The 20,547-nt window shown below is 40.5% G+C and overlaps 1 protein-coding gene across 1 annotated transcript in view; it reads left to right on the top strand.

Annotated features, from left to right (window-relative positions):
* LOC127580131 (glucagon-like peptide 2 receptor) overlaps nt 1-20,547 on the top strand; it is a 135,630-nt gene that overhangs the window by 8,940 nt on the left and 106,143 nt on the right. The window contains exon 3 of the mRNA XM_052033342.1: nt 5,417-5,550. Within this exon, the coding sequence (XP_051889302.1) occupies nt 5,417-5,550 (134 nt within the window). The remainder of the gene's footprint in view (nt 1-5,416; nt 5,551-20,547) is intronic.

Genomic DNA, 20,547 nt, shown 5'->3' with positions numbered 1-20,547 from the left:
CACCGGGAATTGAACCCAGGTTGCTGGTGCTGTAATAGCGTTACGCTAACCGCTACACTACTGTGCCTGCCCACGGTAAATAACACACCTCATTTAGTACATATAAATCCTGAAGAGAGGGTGACCACCAAAGTTAAATACCAATGCCTGGTGCCTTTGAGAAATTACAAGCCATCTGCCAAGGGTCTGAGTTCTGGAAACAGATTAGAAGAGTGATAGATCTGAGCTTTGCAAATATACAGTTAGGTCAAATATCAATAATGAATAAAGTAAAAACACCTAGACAGATGGTGAGATGGATTTATTCCCCATAGTAATAAACATAAGGTAGAATAGATTTGAAATGTTCTCCAAGAGAATAGAAGAAACTATTTTTTTTAATCGCCAAAGGAAGAAGATATTTGCAATACAGGGAGTTCAATGAAGGTTCACTGGGTCGATTCCTGGGATATGGGGGATTGTCCCATAAAGACAAACTAAGCAGATTGGACCTATACCTTCTAAAGTTTAGAAGAATGAGACATGCAAAGATCTTATGGGGCTTTACAAAGCAGGTGGGATCAATGACGTTTCCCCAGAATGGAGTGCCTGGAACTGGAGGTCACTGTTTTAAGATAAGGAGTCAACCATTCAGAGATGAGAAGAAACTTCTTCACCCAGATGGTTGTGAATCTTTATAATTCTCTGCCCAAGGGAACTATAGAGGCTTATTCACTCTGTGTGTTTAAGACAGAAATCAATAGATATTTGGCCATTGGGGCACCAAAGGAAATGCCAATAGTACAGGAGGCAAAAGATCATTCATGATCTTATTAAGTGGCAGAATAGGCTGAATGGCCTTCTATTTCTTAACTATACCTCAATGTAAGTAAAAATTGTTGTCTCATGCAAGTGTTGGGTACAGGTTTGCATTTTTAATCCCATACTGCTTCTGGTTAATGGTTTTGACATTCAGGTTGACTTATACCTACTGAACCAGTCTATCAACTATGATTTCAATAGACTTTTAGTCTCTCTTAGATCTTTTGATATTTGGGAACTAATTTCTCTTGGCATATGTTGGACTTGTTTCATACGATTGATTTGCTGTAATTTATCTCAATGATCAAAGCACATTATTTTCCATCTGTGTTGTAAGGGTAAATCTACTAACATTAAATATCTAGTACCCAATCAAAAGAGAAAGAGAAAAGTACTCACTAATTAGCTCTATGATTCTAAATTGACCCTCATAGTTGAGCCTGATAGTTTCTGTTAGTAGAGGCCAGTGGAAAATAGAAGGAACAAAAATATTTACCCACCATTATTTCCATTTACAATAGGTACTTAAACGGAAGGTGAAGTAGAGTTAAGCTACAAGACAAACAGTAGGACTTTTAGATGCTGGGTATTTATTGACGAGTTTCCACAATTAGAGTGCGATCATATCATTAGTGTCCACTCTCCTGAAGACATATGGTAGTGTGGAAACCATCCATGTAACTCAGTTACAAGAAATACTCACATTCACCCATCATTATGGAATGTACACATCTTTCATTACATCATTTATTGAATCTAATGGAGCTGATTGCAATAGCAAATTATCAAAACCCAAGGCGTGAACTGTGATATTAGAGATGAAAAGTAGGACAACAACTCTATTTTCTCTATTCAGGTGTTTTTGAGAAGAGGACATCAGTGACAAGGCCAACATTTATTGACCACCCTAAGGTGATAGTCCTAAGGACACTGAAGAGTCACTTACATTGGCATGGTTTTGGAGTTGCGTATAATCCATATTGTGTAAGGAATACTTTCCTCCACTGGAGGACATCAGTGAACCAGTTGAGTTTTATAATAACTTTTCAGGTATTTATATTGAAACCAACATTTTATTCCAGGTATTTTGAAAACTGAAATCAAATATTCAAACTTCAGTGTTCGGAATTGAACTTTTCTTTTGTCCGAACCTTTGAGTTCATACAAAAGAGGGAATGTAGTTGGTGAAAATGTTGGGGACTACTCAGTAGAAGGAATTATAAGTGTGGAAGGAGAATCAAGAGTTTCGTGTGATAAACTTAATCACTTTGAGCAAGTTCAATAGAAGGAAAAGGCGAGAGGGAGAAAGAATATGAAGGGAAGGTCTGAGATAGAGTAGAAAACCGGAGAGAATAAATGACAAACGTTCCAAAGCAATGGAACAAGGGCAGATACAAAGACACAAAGGTGGCCTTTGAACAAGTGTAATTTCCTTTGTTCCAGCATTGACAGCTATGTCTTCAACTTTAATAACTTAACTCTGAATTTCCTCTCTCAGCTTCCCCCTCCCTATCCTTCTTCCTGTTTAACAATACTCTTAAGTTCTACCTCTCAAAGTTTTCAGTCACTTGTTCCAGTACCTGTTTATGTAGCTTCGTATCATATTTCCTCCTAAAACTTCTATAAACACATAGCGATACTTTAATAAGCTAAAGATATACAATCAAATGTAAGGGTTTGCTTTATCAAAAGTGATTCTGTGAGCTATCAATTTTGTTGAGTTTTGCATCAAGAGATAAACCAGGGTCACTAGGGTTGCCAGCAGTTCCTTATCACATGGTATGCCCTGCATTTCAATGGAAAATTGGCTGCCCCATACAAAGTCACTGGAGGACACTTTTACCCATATTTAACAATCTTCCAGCCAGATCTCTCCCTGCTCATAGTATTATACTCCCTCCACTTACACTTTCCTCCCACTTCATACTGCTTTATCCTCACACTCCAAACAAAGACTGCATCCCTACCTCACTTCTTCAGCTCAGGGTAGATCACTCAGTATTTAAGTGTGGCTCCACCACCATTTTGCTTCTGGACCTTCTGCATTTTCAGTAACTAATTCCACTATGTAGCTGCATTTGCTGATTATTGACCTCTACCTGAAACACAGAGCTTTGAGGAAAAGCTTCCAGTGGCCAGACAGACTGCTGAGACAAAGGGTATGGTGAAGCTTCATGCTTCCTTTTTCACAGTTTTGTATTGGGACAAGTGGGTTGGTCAAGGTTTGAGGGCTGATGCTTTCAAAACTTTTCATTAAGAAAACATGGAAAAACAATACTGTAAGAACATTTACTGGGATTTGACAACTCATAGACTCAACTTGGAAACGTCAGCTGAGGAGAAAGAAGAACGAGGGCAGTGTCAACTGTTATATGTGTGAGGAGTGAGAAGCAGTTAAGTGTCACCATTAGGATTATTACAACCAAGAAGCAGGAGCATGGGGACACCACTGTCTGCAGCTTCCCCTCCAGGTCACATGTCCCACTGATTTGGAAATATATCACTGTATCTTCATCATCCCTGGGTCTAAATCCTGGAGCACCTGACCCATCAGGAATACTTCCACTAGAAGCATGGTAGCCTTTGAAGAAGTTGACTCACCACCACCTTATCAAGGGCAATGAGGGATGGGCAATAAATGTTGGTCCCGACAAGACACTCAGTCCCAAAACTATGTCAAGGGCACTGGGTTAGATGCTCCTAAATTGAAGATGGTCATTTCATTGGAAGGCACTATTGTTTATTGGCACATACTAATCTGTGTTGGAATATTGTCCAGGACTTGGTGCAGGCAGCTTGGGTTGCTTCAAAGCCTGAGAAGTGTGAATGGGATTGAAATGTCAATGACAAAGGTACTTTTTAAAGGGCGCCCAAAAGGACAAGAGAGAGCGGGTGAGAGAGAGAAAGAGATAGAGATGGGAATTCCAGAGCGTGAGGCCCAAATCCCAATGGTGAATCCAATTAAATTTGGGGATGAATAAGATCCCAAAATTAAAGGAGTAATTGGAGATATCTAGGATTGGGAGTGCAGTGTCCAGGAGCCAGGGATCTGAAAACAAGAAGGAGACTTTTAGAGGCATAACCAAAACAATAGTCAATCAGTGTTTACCAACGGTCCTGTACTTGAAGGAATGCCCTCTGTCTAAATGGAAGTTTAGCAATCTTTATTAAGTTTCCTGCTAAGATGCCTTCACCTCTTATGAGTTGAAAAGTGCTGTATGAAACACAAAATCCTGCTTGGCAAATGGAAGTAAGTACTGCTGATTATTATTGGAGGAGGGGTGAGGTGGAATACTAAGAAAACTCCCCTTGTGTACTATATTGATAGCAATTCTGTCTCAATTGGACTTCATATGAACAGTTACAAAAAACAAGTAAGCAGCACAAAAATGACCACTGCAAGTGTAAATTTAAATGGTGATCTAATTGATCTGGAATGTGGTGTGATACAGGAGGGTTCAAACCGGTAGTCATTGAGAACTAGAAATAAATAACAATTGACAAGTGCAAGGCATAAATCAGCTGTGGATTTTTGTAAGACTTGTATCCTTTCTTAGTTTGGATCAAATGTGTCAAGAATCTGAGACAGTTTCATAAAATAATTTTAAACACGTCAGCCCAAATTTATTTATCTCTTTTCAACTGTGTCCAGATCGAGTTGTAATGGAGCTAGGAAAGCTTTGACATCTAACTCACTGGGACTCAAGAATAGAACAGGAGCCAAATGTGAACAGAAGTATGGATCTGACCCAACACTTGGGAGTGATTGATGGTGTCAGCAGACACCAGAAATGGTGCGCCTTCCATTTCAAACAATTAAAATCCCTCACATTGATGAAAAAGTTAACAAATTAGTGGGAAAGTTGATTTAACCTTCCCACCCCTGTTGTAACTGTCTCCATTGTGTCTGTTGACATCACAGTGTCTGTCAGTGAGTTGGAAGTTGTGAGTGAGTAAGGATTTGAAAAAATAGAAAGTTAGATATGTAATGCCATAGTTTTCAACTCTAAATACCGTAAAAAGTATCTCGTGGAACTTGATTGCCATCACTTCCATGTCTTTTGCTTAATCTCCTCTCCCTTTGCTACTTCCCAGCCTCCCACCAGATTGTTGCCCTGACCCAGATCCCCATATTCAGCCCTTGGTTGCCAACTATCTCTCCCTACTGACCAGGATTTCCAGTGAAGTACCACATGTAAACAACAGAGAATAACTCACACTCTATATTCATCTGGCTATGGAAGATAAACCAGATGAAAGATATGATTTTATTGTATCTCTTCTGCAGGTAATTGTGCCATCATATGAGATGCTGGGGAACGCATTAGTGCAATGCAAGCACATTGCAACCCAGTCACCCATTATTGGTTGTTTACTCACGTTCAGGAGCAGAGGGAATCCTATCATACTTTCTTAACAAAGCTTAGATTGTTTGTAGATAATTTAAAGATGCTTGGACAGGTACATGGATAGGAAAGGTTGAGAAGGTTATGGGCCAAATTCTGGCAAATGGGACTAGCTTGGATGGGCATCTTGGTCAGCATGGACCACTTGGGCTGAAGAGCCTGTTTCCATTGCTGTAAGACTCTTTGACTCCATTACTGCTCGTTCACAGATTTGCAGGACATGCTCGTCAGAGATCGAATTATTTTCAAGACCAGGGAGTCCAGCCTGAGGGAACTGTTACTGTTTGAGACAGAACTAAGTCCAGAGAAGAGCATCCAGACATGCATTGTCCAAAGCTGGGCTGTAAGTGTTGAATGGCCAACAGCAGGAGGTTCTTATGTGAAGTAGAGTGCTGCAGCTGGAACTGCTGCCTTGCAGCACCAGTGACCCAGGTTCAATCTTGACCTGGCTGATCTGTGGATTTCCTCCAGGTGTTCCAGTTTCCTCCCATATCCCAAAGATGCGCAGGGTTAATTGGCCGCTATAAATTGCCCCAAGTGTAGGTGAGTGGTGGAACCTGGGGGGGAGTTGATGAGAATGTGGCAAGAATAAAAAAAGGGGATTGACCTATGATTGGAACAAATGGATGGTTAATTGTCAGTTCAAAGGGCCGAAGGGCCTGTTTCCAGGCTGTATCTCTCTATGACTCTCTGGCCACTCATAATACTTGCAAAGTCTAAACCATCTTGACAGTACTTTTCCTATGAGTGGCCATACAAAAACTGCCTTTGTGAAGGAAAAAGTGCATATGATATGAAATGGAAAATCATTTCTGCAAACAGTGCATGATGGAGCAGACATGGAAAGTTCAGGCAGCAGACAAGTCAAGTTTGCTAAATGTGACATCTCTGAGGTGCTGATGAGAGATAATGGGCCTCAGTTCACAGCAGGTAACTTTGTTAAGCTTTGTAAAGGTTGGTGGTTTGATCACGAGATATCATCACCTCACACGGCAGTGTAGCAGTTAGCATAACGCTATTACGGTACCAGTGACCTGGGTTCAATTCCTGCCACTGTCTGTAAGGAGTTTGTACGTTCTCCCCGTGACTGCGTGAGTTTCCTCTGGGTGCTGCGGTTTCCGCCCACATTCCAAATAGGTACAGGTTAGGAAGTTGTGGACATGCTATGTTGGCACCGGAAGTGTGGTGACACTTGCGGGCTGCCCCTAGAACATTCCACACGAAAGATCCATTTCACTGTTTGTTTTGATGTACATGTGAGTAATAAAGATATCTTATTTTATCTTATCTAATGGAAAGATAGAAAACATTGTCTATTTGTTATGTTTCATTTCTTCCAAATGTACCCATTTCAGATTTCTGGAAATGTTTTGGAGAAATTTATTGAGTTTTAATCTATTCTACTCCCAACTACAGAAAGGTTGCTGGAATGCAAAGAACCAGATAGTATCGGAAGACAGCTGGATACAGACAAAGGGAGAGGTGCCAAATACCTGCCACCACTGGGAGCTGGAGATGCATCAAGCATGAAGATCACATAAGACCAACACCAACCATGGCTAAAGTGGTGATGACCCCATGTCCTGAGTCACACAAGGTCACTGTGCTGCCCATTTCAAGTTTCAAGCTGAGTTTATTGTCATGTGCACAAGTACAGTGAGGTACAGGTACAGGAAAAACTTGCTTGCAGCAGCATCACAGGCACGTAGGTACAGACAACACACAGAATGTAAATTATACATAAATTACACAATACGGTGAAGAGAGAGAGTAAAAAATTGTGCAAAAGCAAGACAGTGCAAGAAAAAGACATAATCAGAGACAAATCTATGGTAGTGCAAGAGGTGGTCCATAGTGTTCTGTTGTTGAGCTAGGGTTAGGGTTGTGCAGGTCAGTTGAAGAATCTGATGGTTGTAGGAAAGTAGCTGTTCCTGAAGCTGGTGGTGTGGGACTTCAGGGTTATGCACCTCTTGCTTGACGGTAACAAGAAGACGGCATGGACCGGATGGTGGGGATCCTTGATGATAGATGCTGCCCTCTTGAGCTAGCTCCTCCTGTTGATGCTGTCAATGGTGGGCAAAGCTGTGCCTGTGATGGACTGGGCTGTGTCAACTACTCTCTGCAGCCTTTCATTCAGTAGTTTATTATAAACAACACATAAATTATTTTATTCACTCTTGCGCTAAAATCCCACAAGGTTCTTGTTAAGACCTGATCTATATCTGATCAAATAAAGTTTAGCATTTGGTAAGCCATTACTAGATAAAACATGGACATGACATGGTTCAGCAAATGAATCACTGGGCTACCTTTCTGGGCAATGTCTTAAAATCAAAGTTTTCTAAAATTGTGGAACATTCAAACCAAGACATTCTCCTTCTTTGCTGAGCCTCAAGTTGATCGGATTGACAAAACGTCTCAATTTTTATTGCTTGTGTTGACTTGCAACTGCAGGAGATGCAACAGCTGTCCTTTCCCCGCATCCCTTCCCACCATTCAAGAACTCAAACAGTCCTTCCAGGTGAAGCTGTGATTCACTTGCACTTCTTCCAATCCAGTGCACTGCATTCAGTTTCTGTGTGGTCTCCTCTACATTGGAGAAACCAAACACAGGTTGGATGATTGTTTTGTGAAGCACTTGCATTAGGTCCTCAGGAGTGACCCTGAGCCTCCTGTTGCCTGCCACTCTAATTCACCATCCCACTCTCACACTGAATTTCTGTCTCTATCAGAACTGATCACTTCTGCCCAATGAACGGTTCCCTTATATGATGAGATGGACTCTTGACCTCACGATCTACCTTGTTTGACCTTGCACCTGATTGTCTACCTGCAATGCACTTCCTTGTAGCTGTGACACTGTACTCCGTATTCTGTTATTGTTTTTACTCTGTTCTACCTCAATGCACTCTGTACTACTTCAATGCACTGTGTAATGAATTGATCAGTACAAGTGAAAACGATAAGCCAATACCAATACCAACACCATTTTAGCTCAACTGTTCTATTTGCATAGTCTGGATTGCTGGGCATGTACCACTGCCTCACTGTTTACAACAGACACATAAGGTTAATGTGCTTGTAACTGCCCCAATTAACCCATCTGGATCTTTTCAGCGTTATTCCCTTGGCTCCACCATTCCTCCTCCATCTTCTCTCCTACTGAAAACCAACTGATTTTTCTGTCTTCCCCAGCTGTGATTCAGGGTCCTGGACCTGTAACGTTGACTGTTTCTCTTTACACAGGTGCTGCCTGTACTGCTGGGTGTTTCCTGTATTTGCTCTTTTTGTTTTGGAGTCTCTTGAGCCTGGACATCTTCTGAGGTTGGGGCAAGGCTGCAGGGGCATGGTCTTCCATAGTCGCTTCACACTTCCTCTCACCTCCCCGATGGAAGCCACAATTGTCATCCTGGGGACCGGATTACACTGAACATCTCTGGAAGTGATCAAATGCTAATGAGGATAACTTTACGTCACCATTGCCTTTGTAACTGTGATCTTAACCATCAAACTAATGTACACCAGAGAGTCAGTGATGAAATGTTTCTATTCACTCTGTCTTCTTTCTTTTTAACTTCTAATTTATTTTTCTTTAAACAGTCTGTTCTTTGTCTTTTGTTTTGTCGGTCCCAACATTTTAGCTTCAGGCTACAGATTGGAAAACTAACCATTGTCTGCAAACTGTATCAGTGCTATGATTTAAGCCAGTAGTTTTCATGCTCAACACTGTGATTAGGTCCGGTACTGAATTGCTCTCATTGCTGCAGGAGAGATTGCTTCACGGGCAATGCTCAGAAGCTCACTCAAGTCCAAATGAAGGACAACAACTTATAATGACACACACTGAGGCTATTCAGTCCGCCAGCACAACTTTAGGGTGTGGAAGGAAGCCAGTGCATCTGGAGGAAACCCTCACATTCACAGGGAGAATATGCAAATACTAACAGAGATCTTCTGAGGTCAGGATCAACCATAGGCATAGGCAACACTAACTGCTGCACCACTCTGCTGCCCCTCATTTATGAGATGGTGATGGATGGGGATATCATTTAATTTCATAACGGCAAAAGTCCAGATATTGTACCTATTTAACAGGCAAGATGTAGAAAAGGCAGAACCAAGTTCAGTGCCAATAGACACAAGGAAGATATCTGCTACAATCTTAGGCAAATCTCAATGCGCTTATTATTATTATCATTAGCATGTGGTTGGGATGGATTCTCAATGTTCACACATCCCTCAGGGGAAGGCATTTGAAGAACACAGTGACATCTTTAAATGTACACGAGCAATGTTGTGAAGTGATAGCTAGGGCAAATAAGGTGTTACTGTGCATAAAACAGTGCCAAAGGAGGCCATACAGCCCATCAGTCTATGCCAGATCCTAGTAAAGCAAGCCCATCAGTCCCATTCTCCATTCTTCCCCAGCAACTCTGCAAATTATTCCCTCTCAAGTATCTATCCAATTCCCTTTTGAAGACAGTAATTGATTTTGGTTCCAACACCACTATAGCCAGTGAGTTCTTGATCCAAGTTACTCCTTGAGTGAAAAAGTACTCACCCACCATCCTGCTTCTCCCTACCTGTATCTTTAGCCCAGAAATTTAAATCTGTTCCCTGGTGCTTGCTCCAAATGTTACTAATGGCAATAGCTTCCCTCCATTTCGACCAGTCAAGAACATGCACATCTTTCTCAATCTCTCCTCAAACTTCTGAACTCTGTGGAGAACTGCCCCAGCTTCTCCAGTCTAATATTATGGGTGAAATCCCTCATCACTGAAACCGCTTCTGTAAATCTTTCCTGCACCTTCTCCAGGAGCTTCACATACTTCCTAAAGTCTTATGAAACTTACTGGATGCATTATCCCAGCCATAGCTTAACTATTGATTTGCACAGTTTCAACTTAAATTCCCTACTTGAACTCTTTTACTCTCTCAATGATTCCCAGGATCCCATTTACTGTGCAAAGCACTCTCTAAGAGACGACAAACTATTTTCTAAAATTTATTCACATATGCACCTAGGACGCTCTGTGACCAGGCTTCGAACTATGCCGTATAGTCGACATTGCCTCCTCTTATTCTTTCTGCCAAAATGCATCACTTCACAGTCCACTGCAGTAAGTATCATCTGCCACTTGTCTGCCCATTTAGGCAGCCTATTTATGCCTTTTTGTAATCTATTAATATCCTCATCACTGTTTACTGCATTTCAAAACTTTGTCTCATCTACAAATGTGGGATGTTTTCCCCGTAGATGCCTACCTAAGTCATTAATATGGGAATTGGTATTGGTTTATTATTGTCACTTGTACCGAGGTACAGTGAAAAACTTGTCTTGCATACCATTCGTACAAATCAATTCATTACACAGTGCATTGAGGGAGTACAGGGTAAAAACAATAACAGAATACAGAGTAAAGTGTCACAGCTACAGGGAGGTGCAGTACAGGTAGACAATAAGGTGCAAGGTCAAACAAGGTAGATTGTGAGGTCAAGAGTCCATCTCATCATATAAGGGAACCGTTCAATAATCTTATCACTGTGGAATAGAAGCCATCCTTGAGCCTGCTGGTACGTGCCCTCAGGCTCCTGTATCTTCTGCCGATGGGAGAGGAGAGAAGAGAGATTGACCCGGGTGGGTGGAGTCTTAGATTATGCTGGCTGCTACACCAAGGCAGTGAGAGGTATAGACATGTTAGGTAAAGTGGCAGTCCCTGCACTGACACCTGAACAACACCATTGTCCACTATCCTCCAGTTTGAAAAAAAACATTTTTCGCTATTGTGTTTTCTTCATTTAAACCAATCTCCTCTCCATACTGCTAATTCCATGCACCTCAATTTTGCTAATCACCCTTCTGTGAAAGGCATTATCAAACACCTTTGAAAGTCCATCTGGATATCTATTGTTTCCCTTCAACCTTTTCTATTACCTCTTAAAAGTATTCGATCAGGTTAATCAAACATGATTTGCATTCAACTAATCTATGCTGATTTACCTTTATCAAACTTCAATGTTTTCCTTGATTAGTGTGTCTGAAAGCTTCTCCACACTCAAGGTTAAACTGATAGGCCTGTAATTGCTCAGCATATTCTAAAACCTCTTTTTGAACAAAATAGTAGTATATGCCCTTTTCCAGTTCCCTAGTACTTCCCTTATATCCAGGGGGCATTAGATTATGGTAAACCCTTTTACACCCTCCATGTCTATCTCTTTAAGTAACCAAGGGTGCATCCTATCCACATCTGAGGACTTACTTACGCACAGCCAGCTACTCTAGTACCTCATTTATCTATTTTCACCCCATCCATTATCTCTGCTGCCTCTCGTTCAAGTGAGATTTTCACACTGCGTATCCAGCAGTGCAGGCAGTTGTTGTCTTTACTCTTAATGGTCCTTTTTATACCTGTTTTAACTGTATTTGTTTCTTGATTAAATCTGTTTCTCTTGCTTCTTGTCTCTGTCTGTCTATGTAAGATGATTGTTCCTGCTCCTATTTATTTAATCTTTAGGCTGTGAAGAGCACTGTTTGAATGAAGACTATTCTTCACCATTGCTTTGATCTTCCAGCAAATTCAGAAACTTCACTCTGCACAACCCCTGCACAGTTGAACTTGTATCTAATTGCATTCAATATATACAAGAAATTATTTCAACTTTTTCCATTCTAAGAAAGGGTGCAGAGAAGATTTAAAATGGCAATAGGAGAAAGGCAAGGGTTTATACATAGGGAGGTACTGCAGCACAGTTAGAGTTGCTGCCTCACAGTTCCAGCAGCCTCAGTTCAATCCTGACCTCAGTTTGGCTGTCTGTGTGGGGTTTGCATGTTCTCCCTGTGACTGTGTGGGTTTCGTCTGGATGGTCCGGTTTCTGCCCATATCCCAAACACTTGAAGGCTAAATGGCTGTAGCGTGAAGGTGAGTAGTAAAACCAGTGGGGAGTTGATCGGTAGATAGAGAGAATAAACTAGTAGGATTAGTGTAGGACCGGCATAAAATGGGTGCTGGATTGTCGATGTGGATTTGGTGGAACAAGGGGTCTATTTCCACGCTGTGTGATCTATCGTCTATGAAAAGTGAGAACAAAAATGAAATGGGCTTTTGCATTATTCATACTTGCAAAATATATAAGAATCAAATTAATATTTGATCGACATTCATAATTTTTCCACTCTTTATTTCACAGTATAAATGCCTCTTAAATATTGCTATCGTAACTGCTTCCATCACCTCCTCTGGCAATGTTCTAGCACCTACCACTCTCTGTGAAAAATTAGAATTCAGATGCCATAATATGGCTTTCTGTTATTAAGCATTTTCCCCAGGCACACTCTTAAGCACTTTTTCCAAGTCATAGACTCCTGTCTCAGATGGTAAATAAGCACAGTCAAGTATTTTTACTGTGCCTCCAACAGTGGAGACTAGACCACATATTCTAGGGTGCCAATAAAAGGGAAACCTGCAATTTTGGAAATGATGATAAAAAACACAGCAAATGCTGAAAATCTGTCAAAAAAACAAGAAATGCTAAAAATACTCAGCAGGTCAGGCAGAATCTGTGGAAAGAAGTGATATTGGATTGGGAAGTGAGATTTCTTTTCAACTCAAATTCTATCTTAATTTAAAGTGAATGCAAAAGCATCCATTAATTTTTAATTGGTAATTGGTTTATCATTTCACATGTACCAAGATACAGTGAAAAGCTTTTGTTTGCATGCCATGCAGACAGATCATTCCATACATAAGTAAATCGAAGTAGTACAAAAGCAAAAATAAATAGAATGCAGAATATAGTGTTACAGTTACAGAGAAAGTGCAATACAGCAAGACAAATAAAGTGCAAGTGCCATGACAAGGTAGATTGAGAGATCAAGAGATCATCTTAAGCATATAAGAGGTCCATTCAAGAGTCTGATAACAATGGGATAGAAACTATTCCTGAGCCTGGTGCTATGTGTACTCAAGCAGTCTATTTTGAAAGAAATCAGGGAAGTTTTCTCCTGGTGCTACTCAATGTTCATTCCACAATCATCAAACTCAATTCAACTAGTTCCCTGATGATTTTTTTCTTACAGCCACACAAAATTCCAGTCCATTCTCTGGTTCAGTCATCTTTGAGGTCTGGCTACTGCGGCAGTCCCGTGAGATGGAGTGGACCACAAGCGCTGATTCAGTTCATGGCAGATCCTGACAACCTGTCCCAGGACTGTTCTGCTGGCCTATTAATAGCACATTAGTTTAACACACTGAACAATTTGTAGATGTCTCTATTGATCCATGACATTTTATCAATTATTAACAAAAAGAGAAAATAACAGACACTTCAAAACACTTAAGTTCTATAAAGTAATTATCAAAGTTGAACTCAGGTAAAGAAAAGAAAAGTAAACCACTTCGCTTTTCAATCAAGGTTGACAGCTCGATTCAAATTAATGCAGCCGTTACATCAGCTAGCTGGTGGGCCAGGTGCGAAGTGCATCAAGCTCTCCCAGGTCAGTACATTTGTGCTCTGCCCTTGGACTCATTGCTGAGTCTAGCAGCAAAGGGGCGGTGCCAGACGCATCCCATCTCCAGTGAATTATTGACTTGCACATTGTAATGGGCTGGCAGGGGAATTCACCTGCCCACTGCAGCCATGGAAACATTGGCCAAAGTTCTTTCCATTCCTGATTTTGTCTCGTCATTTACACACATTCTTTTTATGGGATCTTGCTGTGCATAACTTTCACTACTACTTTTCCTATAATTCAACAATAACTACACTTCAAAAGATATATCATTAGTGTTCCGTATATTCCAAGGATGTGAAAGGCACCATATAAATATGTCTTTTTTTTAAATACAGTTCATTGTCTTAAGCAACAGTATTACTATCATGCAGATTTTAACACAAGTCTGAACTTGCAGTAGAGGTTGATTCCAGTTTGGATGTGTTTCTTTCCAGCTGCTGTAAACATTAGGGCCCTGAATTCTTTCTAAGACAAATCTGTCATGTATGCATCATTCCAATTAACATTAGTGCAGCATATAAACTGGCAGCTATCAGATGTGTTGATTTCATAACTTCCTATTAGTTGGCTTGAAGGCAGAAAGGTATTGTGTTTTTATTGCAATGTTTTGTGGAATATTAGTTTAGCATTCATTTGAAAAGAAATACTTAAATAATGAATACATAAAGCAATATATTACATTTAAGCAATATGAATGGGCTAGGACCTTAATTGATACCATCTGCTACTGCAATGGTAATATCATAAACACATAAAAGTTAATCTGCTGTGAATATTTCCATATTTATTGATGTTCTAATGAAAAGTGTTAAGGCTAAGATTTTAAAAGTGATTGCTCTTCAAATAAACGTTAACTTTCAAAATTAGTAAATCCTTAACACGTTAATGAAGATCATTGCCCCTTTTACTATTGAATTCTTTAGTTCAGCACATTAAGGAAGCATACGTCAAAATCAGACCAGGTTGAATTGATTGACAGCTTCGGTTTGGGACTCAGCAAGTCTTGGACTTCTCACGCATGCACAATCAAATGGGGAAAGTGAAAATCAGTGCATCCAACCTTCCGTTCCTTCACTGTCAACAATTCATCAACATTGACAATTCCTTTCCTTCCACAGATGCTGTTTGACCTGTTGAGTTCTTCCAGCAGACTGTTTGTTGTTCCAGATTCCAGCATCTGCAGTCTCTTGTGTCTCCATGGGACTCATCCTTGTGTACAGCAACAGAGCAAAGATGCACTGGAGAGCACTGCACAGTAGGATACTGAGATTGGCTGGATAGGTGCAGGCAAATTCTTTTACTAATATTTTTAAATATTTGTTAGCAAGTTAATGCTTTTTAATTATATTTACATTTTAGTCGATTTTGTTTTAATTATTTAAATATGTTTGAGCCTCTGGGAATCGGAGTCATTTAAAAACTGTAAAAAGGAAGCCTTTGATGTCTGGCAACCTGTCAACAGGTGTCAGAGCATTGTAGGGTAGGGTCTCTGGATATGATACCTGAGCTCTACTCCTTGCTCCTTACTCATTCTACCTTGTGAGTCCACTGTCAGGGATGGAGGATCAGCTCAGTCAGCCCTCTGCATCCAGAGAAACTCAGTCCAGGCAGTCTTTGGAGGCTGAGTCCACAGCAGTCTGGCCTGTTGATTCACTTTTCTCTCCTTGTGTACTTTTGCCATGGCTTAATTCATTGTAATCATGACTGTGCAAAGTTTTGAGGGTTCAATGACCCTGATCCAGAGACATCAGCACATAATTGAGGCTAACATTCCAATGTAGTACTGAGGTTGCATAGCACCTTTCAAATACAGCCTTCTGGATGGTCTTCTCAATGTGATCAGATTAACACAGAAAAAGCAATTCCCATTGCACTATTTCAAAGAAAAGGCATATTCTGTCTGAATTCTACTGTTACTATCATAGTCTCATATAAGGATCCTGTTGTGCATAAACTGCCTTTCTAAGTTTTGCATTGAGTCTTCAGGACTTCTAAAGATAGCAAGAGATCCATCTGTCCATCAAAATTCCCTGATCTCATTCCACTAAACGCCTCCCAGCCTCCGTGTCAACTCTCCTCACCCCACTTCACACCCAGCTCCATTTACCCATCATCCCCCCTTCATCTGGTTCCACCAATCACCTACCAGCTTCTGTATCACCCCCTTCTTCTCACTTCCTTACGCTGGCTAATTTCCCCCTACACTCTCAGTCCTGATGCAGGGTCTTGACTCGAAACATCAACCATCTCTCGACCTCCATGGGAGCTGCTTGACCCACTGAGTTCTTCCAGCAGTTTGTTTTTTGTTTCAATAAAAATTTATTGTGTCACTTAACAGATAAGCTAGTAGGTAGACAATTGTGTTCCAAGGCCCGGAGAATGCCAGAATACCTAGTGTCTAGGTAGCTTGTTTTCACTAATTTATCTCCACAGATGTTGGCATCCACAGATGGTGTTTTTCTACAAATTGTTCTACAACAAAGGAAGTGTCAATGAGGCTCCATGGGGCACTGGTGAGGCCTCATTTGGAATACTGTGTGCAGTCTTGGGCCCCTTATCTTAGGAAGGATGTATCGATGTCGGAGAGAGTTCAGAAAAGATTTACGAGGATGATTCCCGGAATGAGAGGGCTTACATACGAGGAGCATTTGTCAGCTCTTGGACTGTACTCACTGGAGTACAGAGGAATGAGAGGGGACCTCATAGAAACATTTCGAATGTGAAAGGACTGGACAGAGTAGATGTGGCTAAGCTGTTTCCCTTGGTGGGTGAGTCCAGGACTAGAAGGCACAGTCTTAGAATTAGAGGGTACCTGCTTAAAACAGAAATGAGGAGAAATTTCTTTAGCCGGGGTAGTGAATTTATGGAATTCTTTGCCACATACAGCCGTGGAGGCCAGATCATTGGGGGCATTTAAGGAGGAGATTGATAGGTATCTAATTAGTCAAGGTATCAAGGGATATGGGGATAAGGCCAGAAATTGGGGCTAGATAGGAATAGTTTTAGTTTTGCTCATGGAGCAGACTCGATGGGTTGAATGGCCTACTTCTGCTCCTTTGTCTTGTGATCTTGTGAACCAACAAACAACTTTACAAATAGCCCTCCATGTTTGAAAAACTCTAATTAATTTTCTATTGAACAATAAGGTAAAGGTGATACAGTGGCACAGCTGCAGGGCTGATACCACACAGCTTCAATGACCCAGGTTCAATCCTGACCTCAGGTGCTATCTGTGTGGAGTCTGCATGTTGTCCCTTTGACCGCACGGAGATTTCCTCTGGGTGCTCGGGTTTCCTCCCACATTCAAAAGAAGATGTAAGTAGTCACTGTAAATTGTTTCTGGTGTGTAGCTTGAGTGTTACAATCTGGGGAAAGATGATGGAAATATGGGGAGAATAAAATGGGATTAGTGTAGGATTGGTGTTTGATGGTTAGCATGGATTCATTGGGCCAAAAGGTTTGTTTCCATGCTGTATTACTTTATGACTTAACATTCGATAATTTGCTTTTTTTTCGGATCAATTCATATAATGTAAACTAACCTTGAATACATACCAGATAATTGAGGGTACATTTATCTAAAAGCCATTAATCTGAAACATTAACACTCTTTCTACTGGTGCTGCCTGAGTAGCTGAGTGTTTCCAAAATTTCGTGTTTTTTATTTAACCTTACATTGCCTCTCTGCTGGAAAAAATAGGATTGCTCTACCACCAGCCAGCACAGACCCAATGGGGCAAATGGACCCCTCTTGTCTTACAACAATTGTATGATTCTGTAAATTTCAGTGGAAGCTTTGCGCATTTTTAGTTTCCCCTAACTTTTCCGTCAACCTGATACAATCTATTGGACTAAGTGGGGAAAATAACTTGCAAGTTGACAGGATCAGGGATTGTGAGGTGAATGTAAGAAGAGAAGGGGGTGGGAGATGGCATTGGGTTGGGCTGGGAGTGATGTATGCAGAATGTTGGGTAAACAGAATTTTTTTGGTTCCTTCTTTCCAGTAGTTTAATTGAGAAAAATTTCAAAAGTGCTGATTGTTTATCTGTGATCAGAGAGTCCATGGCCAAATGACAAAGCAAATGAATGTTAAAACATGACATCTGTGGGAGTATTAATGAATATTTTAAAATTAATGATGATATGTTGTTTAGGATAAATTTGTTTGAGTCTCCTGGACTAATAAAAGCCAAACATGATTTCAAGCAAATTATACTGTCTAATACAAATCATACTCCCTGCACTTTCAATAGGAAATCATTGTTGGCTCTTTGTGTTGCTGACACCTAAATATAACATGGGCTGTTAATAAATTTGTATTTTCATAAGCAGTTATGTGTGGTTAGTAAAATGTGATTGACTTGTGCAGCCTTTGGATGTGAGCTGCATTGTGAATATGGCTCTCGCCGTAAAAATATCACATCTGTGGTGCAGCAGTTAGATTATTGGACAAGTAATCCAGAGGCCTTTGCTAACTATCCAGATACCCAAGTTCAAATCCTACTGTGACAGCTGTGGAATTTAAATTTAGTTAATAATTTGGAACAATAGCTAGTCATAAGTAATGATGACCACAAAAGTTGTCAGTTTGTATTAAAGACCCATCTGGTTCACCAACATCCTTCAAGGGAGACAGTCTGCCATTGTTAGCTGGTCTGACCTACATGTGAAGCTATCCCATGTAGATGACTCTTAAAGTACCCTCTGTAATGACTTAGATTGCTACCATTTTCTCAAAGGAAATTAGGGGCTGTCAACAAATGTTGGCTTTGCGAGAGATACTGAGATCCCAAAAATAATGAATAAATAAGAAAAAACATGGTGAACATTCCTTGGCGTTCAGAATGAGTTGGAGTGTCCTCTCCATCTTCTCCATGCAGCCCAGTCTCTGAAGAAGGCCTTTGGCTTTCCTTGTGTTGATTATGCCCTTTCTTTAACATCCATCACAAATTGTGAGCTCCTCGCCAATCTTTGGCCTGCTCTGCAATCACCATTTCAAGGGATTAACTACAAGGCTCTTTGGTTACCACCTCCTGTTGCTTGTTTTCCTCCTCAATAGTCCACCACCACCTGGAAGAAAACAATTATATTGAGGAACTGCCATTGAATGTAATTTGACCACCACGTCCCCTGATTTCCTGGACTTCAAATGGCATTCAAATGCTCCCTGCACCCACCCTACCTCACTGTAAACAGTAGGAGCAGTATCTGTGAGCAGATTTAAGAACACCCTGATCTGTGGAATGCAGTATGTCAGGAGACAATGTTATTGATTAAATGCAAATTAGATTGTTTCTGAAAAAAATCATTAATTTGAGCCAGAACATATGGCAAGGGCTCTCTGCTGGAGAGGAAAGCTATCCATAGCTGAGGGTTTTCCTTCCTAATACCTGGAAATGCTGCAGACTATACGATAGAGACCAGTCACTATGATTAGTCTACAATTCCATTACCAGCACATCCTATGACGACCTGGTCAGTGGACAGTGAACTAGATGGACTTCTGTCATTTTTCTCAGCCAGCATTTCCCACATTTTTAAGAGCATCATTTTGTCCAATCAACATGAAATGGCGTACAAGTAGTGCTTAAGCATTCACCTTAAAGCTTCTTTACTATTTCTTATTCTGACACATTCAAAATAATCATGTACCTACCAATCTCGAGAACAGAAAGAAACACAAGATATGAAAGACAATACCCTGGTGTCTGAAAAGATGTATTTCCAGGCTATAATCATTTCCTCATCTCTGGAGCTCTTCACTGTATGAATGTCTGATGTCCTTCATTTACCCCTGTGAAGCTAGTTTTTACAGAGTGCCTTCATTTATATAAAGAAAATGTAATTCTGTCTCTTTAAAGTGGTTCCAATTTGGAAATTGCTCAGTGCAAAAGTAACACGGTCAGGATGACGAAATCCATTTCAATCAAATTAAATGTAAATCTTAGTAACCATTCCCCACATAGCTCAATTGAAAATAATATTCCTTTATTGAAGTGCAGACCTCATTCAGTCAACACTAAAAGATCTTAATGTCTCCAACTAAAACCTTAATGGAGTAGTGCACTTTATATATGTACTTGACGCTGTAGTTTATTGGCCAGCTCAGTACTTAATGGATTTTCTCTATATTCATAATATGATTTAGATTTTTACAGGAACTAAAATGTATTCCTGCTTGCTATCAAGTTGGATATGTCACGAACTCTTGTAAAGAAAGGACTTTCCCATTTGAGCATTTTTATAGCTTATTATTTGAAAACTATCTTCAAAACTTCATGTCCTCTGACATAATCCTGCAACGTCAGTCAAAGATACTTGGCAAAGTTATTTTGGAATCAGTGATCACATGGTATTGTTGGAGCATCAGAAGAAGCAGCGCAGTAGGAAATTATATTTTGTTGAGGAGAAGTTAAAATAAAGCCAGTCTATCTTAGAGTCGGAGTCATAGAGCTATGCATCACGGAAACAGGCCCTTCATCTATGCCGACTAAGATACCCATCTAAACTAATCCCATTTGCCTCTAAACTTTTCCAATCCATGTGCCTGTCCAAATGTCTTTTAAATGTTATTATACCTGCCTCAACCACTTCCTCTGGCAGCTCGTTCCATATACACACTGCCCTCTGTTTGAAGATGTTGTCCCTTTTAAATCTTTCCCCTCTCAATTTAAACCTATGCTCTCTAGTTTTTGATTCCCTTTCCCTGGAGAAAAAGACTGTGTGCTTTCACCCTATCTATGCCTCTCATGATTTTATACATCTCTGTAAGGTCACCGCTCAGTCTCCTGTGTTCCAAGGAATAAAGTCCTAGCCTGCCCAACTTCT

This window comes from Pristis pectinata, chromosome 18 (assembly GCF_009764475.1).
Source record: "Pristis pectinata isolate sPriPec2 chromosome 18, sPriPec2.1.pri, whole genome shotgun sequence".
NCBI lineage: Eukaryota > Metazoa > Chordata > Chondrichthyes > Rhinopristiformes > Pristidae > Pristis > Pristis pectinata.
Note: the sequence above shows the minus strand (reverse complement) of the source record. Positions and strands in the feature narration are given on the sequence as shown.